The sequence below is a fragment of the Cajanus cajan genome, chromosome 11, assembly GCF_000230855.2.
Source record: "Cajanus cajan strain Asha chromosome 11, NIPB_CcT2T_4, whole genome shotgun sequence".
Lineage (NCBI taxonomy): Eukaryota > Viridiplantae > Streptophyta > Magnoliopsida > Fabales > Fabaceae > Cajanus > Cajanus cajan.
In genome coordinates this window covers 47,040,527-47,046,759 of record NC_138527.1, presented here as the reverse complement: position 1 = coordinate 47,046,759, position 6,233 = coordinate 47,040,527, and the positions used below count along the sequence as shown (strand labels likewise).

General features: G+C 24.7%; 1 protein-coding gene across 1 annotated transcript; it reads right to left on the bottom strand.

The window, feature by feature from the left end:
• Nucleotides 1-1,874, bottom strand: LOC109797150 (cathecol O-methyltransferase 1). The gene is made up of 4 exons (XM_020357084.3): nt 1,413-1,874; nt 1,028-1,338; nt 877-941; nt 1-616 (listed from the first exon to the last, which is right to left on the bottom strand). Exons 1-4 carry the CDS (start codon nt 1,838-1,840, stop codon nt 320-322), a joined length of 1,101 nt encoding a protein of 366 aa, XP_020212673.1. The 5' UTR covers nt 1,841-1,874; the 3' UTR covers nt 1-319.
• Nucleotides 1,875-6,233: the final 4,359 nt, after the last annotated feature.

Sequence of the window (6,233 nt, the reverse complement as noted above, 5' to 3'; positions counted from 1 at the left end):
TTACTCAACAAACGGACTAGTGCCCTTAAGATATATTCAATAATTTCAGGACAATCTCTATAATAACATGATTAACTTAGATTTTCCAGTATATCTAGTTTTCCTTGTTCTACTTTCACACTCTTAATTAACATACTATAGGATGCTAGCTAGAATGCTTATGTGTACGAGTAACCTTTATTAAAAAAAAAAAAAAAAAAAGGAAAGAAATTACGTGTAAACGAAGTTTCTAAATTTCTAATCCCCAACACTCTGCATACATGTGCATTAATATAAGAAGAACAATTTTATTTTGGGGAGCTAGCTAGGTAGCTAGTAGCTACTTGTAGAACTCCATAACCCAGTAGCCACATACACAGCATATGAATGTGACCCCGCTAAATCCAGATCCTTCTGCTAATTCAATGAATTCTTGGCGGGTCCTCTCTTTTCCTCCTGGATTTTGGGTCATCATTACGAGGTCAGATCCCAAAGCTCCCTTCGCAGTAGCTGTTGTCTCGGGCACAATCGACACAATTGAGTCCACCACTATAACCTTTCCATCTTCTGGAATAGCCGAGTAGCAATTCTTCAACAGCTTCAAGCAATGTTCATCACTCCAATCGTGAAGTATCCACTGAAATATTTGCACCACACACTTGAGTCTTAAACTCCTAATAGTAATACGTAATATACTTTTCTTGGTAAAGAAAGACTAAATGTTATTTGTTATAAATTAATGTGTTTTTAATTACTCATTTGATATTAACTATTTAAATATTACAGTTAGTTAATTTTCACTCTTTCAAGTCAGCAGAGATTGGAATTTCTAGGATATGATATAGTTATATTTAGATGGATATATAACTCGTGGAAAAGTTAATTTAATAAGCTGACCTTCATAAAAATGGCATCTCCAGAAGGAACGCTCAGAAACATATCTCCTCCCACAAACTCGACACCTAAAGGATTAGATATTAATTAGTAGAGAGTATTGGTTTGTATATGCAGAATTTATATATATATTGATGAAAAAATAAATTAATACCAGCATAGTCGGGGGCATGTTGTACGACATGAGGCAAGTCAAAATTAATAGCCTGAATATGAGGGTATTTGGATGTGATCAATTTGAGATTGACCCCAAGTCCTCCACCAACGTCCACCAGCTTCGTGACATGCTCAAAACCTTTGTATAATTCAAGAATCCTCTTCATAATTTGAGTGGTGATGCCTGTCATCCCTTTGTTGAAAACATCATTAAACCTGGGGTCCACGCTTGGATATTCAAAGGCATGCATGCCATGAGCCCTATCGAATGCCACACCCCCTTCTAGTATTGATCCTTTTAATTCGCTCCTGAGACAAAAATAAAAAAAACAAATAAATACTTTGTACTAAAAACATGTTTATATAAAAGACGACGTACTAACCAACTTTTGTAGAAGACCTCATCGAGAAGCAATGTGAGGGAGGATCCCAATGATACACCGTGAGGATCAGTAACAAGATATTTGGAGCCACGGGCGAGGGAGAAGAGCCTCTGATGTGGTGGTTGTTGAGAAACAGAGCAAGATAACAAAGAGTGACTAACCAAAAGGCAAAGAAGACGATCGAGCATTGCAGGAGCTTGGGGGTTGTTGCTCCCAATCTCAAGTGCAATCTCTTTTGCAGAGAGTTTGGCACCTTCACCGGCTTTGCCCAGGATGTCAAATATGCCAAGCTCGAACGAAGTCCTCAAAGCCATTGGAACCACAAACGCAACCATCTTTTCCATGCAAAACGCAAGCTCATCATCTTCTTCTTCATACTCGCGTCTCCCATTGGCATGTTTTGTGTTTGATTCTATCGGAGGAGCCATCACAGTTCCAAATGCAATGAAACTTTTAGCTCATTATGTCACCTTTTATAGAGGGGGACTTTTTTTTTAAATTCATTATTTTAACTACAAAGATCAAATATATGATGGAGGCCTGGTGCTACAAACTGGTTTTTGGTAGATAAATAGGTAATAGTCATTATATTTATTGTTATAATACTAATGGATGGATACATATATATATGATTAAAATATTTTTTTTTAATTTAATAAAAATACATTTATATTTATATATATATATATATATATATAATTATTTTAGTGTATATATTATTGTTGACAATTTTGATCTTTAAAAAATTATATAATAATAATTAATAAAAGTGAAAAGGTATTTTGATATAATTTTTTTTAATCTCTTAATAACCGTTCACTATTTTCACCAACATATGTTTATTCAAAGAAAAATACAGTGCATTAATTATTATTTAAAGAACATGCATTCTAATTACTAGTTAATTCAGAAAAAAAATAAGTATTAATTAAGAAAAAAAATAATATAGAGTTTGTATTCTAATTGGTTTACAAATATATGAATATTAATTAGAAAAAAAGTAGTATAATGATGGTTTTAGAAAGAATATATATATATATATATATATATATATATATATATATATATATATGTGTGTGTGTGTGTGTGTGTGTGTGTGTATATGTGTATGTATGTGTGTGTGAGCGTGTATGTATTAATAATATTAATAGAGTTAATCACTTATACATTGTTAATATAAATTTTTTTACACTAGCAATCAATTATATCTTTTAATTGTGTCACGTCACTGTTAAAAGTAAATGTATTTACAATGACATGACACAATTAAAAAATATAATTAGTTGTCAGTGTAAAAAAACTTTACACTAGCAATGTATATAGGTGATTAACTCATATTAATAATCATGAATTAATACTATAAGTTAAAAAATAAAAATAAGTTACTTAAATAATAATTTCTTAATAATTTAAAATAGTATAAAATAATATTAAAAAAATAATTAAATATAATGAATTAAAGATAAAAATATTATACTTATATATGTACGAATATAAGTTTAGATATATTTATCCTATATTGTTTAATTAAAATACAAGAAATTAAAATAATTTTAGAAATTTTCATTTTAATTAATATTTTAAAATAAGAAATAAATAGTTATTTAAAAATATTTAGTTGTGAAAAAAATTATTTAGTTTTTGTATGGATTCAAAAAAGAGAAAATAACATTTGAATAAAAAAGATAAAGATAAAAATTAAAAGAGTTAAAAGAGTAATTAATACTTCCACTAAACCTATATATAAGCAATAAAATGTTTATAAAGTTTTTTACTCAAATATAAGTAAACAACAACCAAATCAACTTTTTTAATTTAATACTCTTAATCCAAAAATACACTCAAGACAATAAATGAGAATATTATCTTTAATTAATGTGATTAAAGATATTTTAATTATATATTTTATATAAAATTTTAAAAATTAAATATATTTAACTACCTTCCTTAATCTATATAAAATTATTATTATTTATTTATATATAAGTCTAGAGGACGTAGATTATAAGACTTAATTGTAATATTAATACATTAATGATATTCAATAATATATTAAATGATGTGAATACCATTAAATAATGATGGAGAGGGTACTAAAATGTGTTATTTATAACATGCATCAAAGTAACAGTTTTAAGTAATTAAGTGTTATAAATAAGAATGTAGTAGTAATATATTCTTCATATCTTTTCCTTACGATCTCTATTAAATATATACTCCAGTTTCATTTTTGTATTTTACGAAGAGAAATTTAGGGAGTTTGATTTTTGTAGTGAAACTTTATATATTTGATTCAATTGTTGAAATCTTGCTTACCAATAAGATCCCAAATTGTATGTGTAAGAGAAGAAGATAGAAATATTATGAATGTGTATTCGAGGGATTAAGCATTGTGAGAAAGTATTTTTCAAAGTTTTAATTTGTAATATTAAAGATTTAAAGTAGATGAAATAATATATATATAGAGAGAGGAGCATCATTTTACTTCAGAAATAAGTCTACCTAAATTTACTCTGTTTAATAACTCATGTTCTACATCAAATTTTAACGATCTAACCGTTTAATTTGAAGTTCTTAATACATAGATCAAATCTATAAATTTTTAGAAAATTTAAAAATTATTTGATACTTCGTTTCATTAATTCAAATAATAATTTTTAAATTTTCTAAAAATTTACAAATTTGTTCTGTATATTAAGAACTTCAAATTGAACAGTTTGATTGTTGAAATTTGATATAAAACATAAATTATTAAATGAGTAAATTTAGATAGACTTATTACTCGATTAAAAGAATCCTTATATATATATATATATATATATATATATATATATATATATATATATATTAATTTATATTTATATATTAAGTTTACTTAGACTGAATGAAGGGGTTTGGTGAGAAGTCACTATCCCGTTCTTGTGGAATATGGGGGTCGTTGAGAAATAATAACACGAATTTTGACTCACTTTCATAAAAGTAATCTTCGCATACAGCATATTCTACGCAAACCGCATACTTGCTTTTGGCTTTTGCACAATTGCGCGTCAGAGATCATCTCCTTTGGATTCTTTTACCTCAGGCTTTAACTAAAATAATAATAATATGTTAAAATAAGATTAGGTCACAGTATTTAAATAGTTCAACCGGTATCGTTTATTATTTTTTTAAAGATGTAACAGTATATTATTGCATGATTTAACAAACCTTCCTCATTATTGCAAGCTATTCCTTGGTCAACTCTCTCAAATTTATTATATGATAAATTTGTTGATTTTGAAGGAAATGTTTGATTTAAGAGAATTTTTTTTTACATGAAAAAAAATTCACATTCAAAAATCATGATGCAAGAATTATGAATTTTGAAATCATGATTATTAGAAATAATTAAAAGGTTGAATATAATTTGATATTAATATTTATAAATAAAAAAAATTATATTTTTAAAATTTAGAAATACTTTTTTTATAATTTTTATTGTTATATAGTCATTTTAACTACTTGTTTATTCAATAAAAGATTAAGTGATCATCACAAATCTTGCCTATAACTATTAGTGATATCATATTAGTATATGATACCTCTAAAATGTTTCATAAATTCTTAAAATAGATGTTATTTATATATCTTAAAATCGTTGTTAAGGACAAAAAATAATGATTTTCGATTTTAGACAAATAATATATATATATATATATATATATATATATATATATTTCAAGAATGATATTAAAATTTACTCATTTTACAAGGATAAAAATAAAATTTACTAATCTTGATAAAAAAAAATATTTACAAATTTTATAAGGATGAAAAATAAAGAATTTTTTTTACAAAGACCAAAATTAAATCTTATTCATTTTATATAGAGACTAAAAATATATTTAAATTTACGGTAAAAATGAGTTTTGATTTTGATCCCTGTAATTTTTTTATATATATTTTTCATCCCTCTAAAATTTAAAAATATTATTTTTAGTTCTTGTAAAATAAAATTTGGTCTTGTAAAATGAGTGAATTTATGTTTTTACTTCTCATAAAATATTTTTTTTTAATTTTCATCCTCTAAAATCTAAAATTATTATTTTTAGTCCCTAACGATGATTTTAAGGTATATAAATAATATCTATTTTAAAGAACTACAAAAAAAAAATTAAAAATGTTACACACCAACATGATATCACTATAGTAATTATAGTTAACTATTTACATAAACCAAAAGTAGTTAAAATGATTAAATAAGAACATAAAACATCTTTGTAAAAAAACAAAAAAAAATGAATAAAAAATAAATATAATAATTGAGAGTTATTAATAGATTGTGATAGGTTGTAAAGACTTAATTATAATATTAATAATTAAAACTTTAAAAGACATTAAATGTTGTATCAATTAGATAAACATCACTGTATATTATTAAAAAAATAGTAGTAAAATTAATATGTTATGATGTATATATATTAGATAAACATCACTATATATAATGTTATGCATTTAAACTAATTAATTGAAAGGCTGTTTTTAAAATAAAATGTAATTAGTTGACATTATTAATAAAAATTAGTTATCATAAATATTTCTGTTGATTTAAATAAACTAGTTATTTGTTTCTTGTAGGAAGTAATATTTATTTCTTGATTATAAAATTTATCTATTTAGACTCCACGATACAATTAATTATCTCCCTAGCTAGTTGAAATGATTTTTAATGGCTCATATATATATATATATATATATATATATATATATATATATATATATATATATATATATATATATATGAGGATCAAATTATTTAAAGAATAATTATTAGTAAAATTA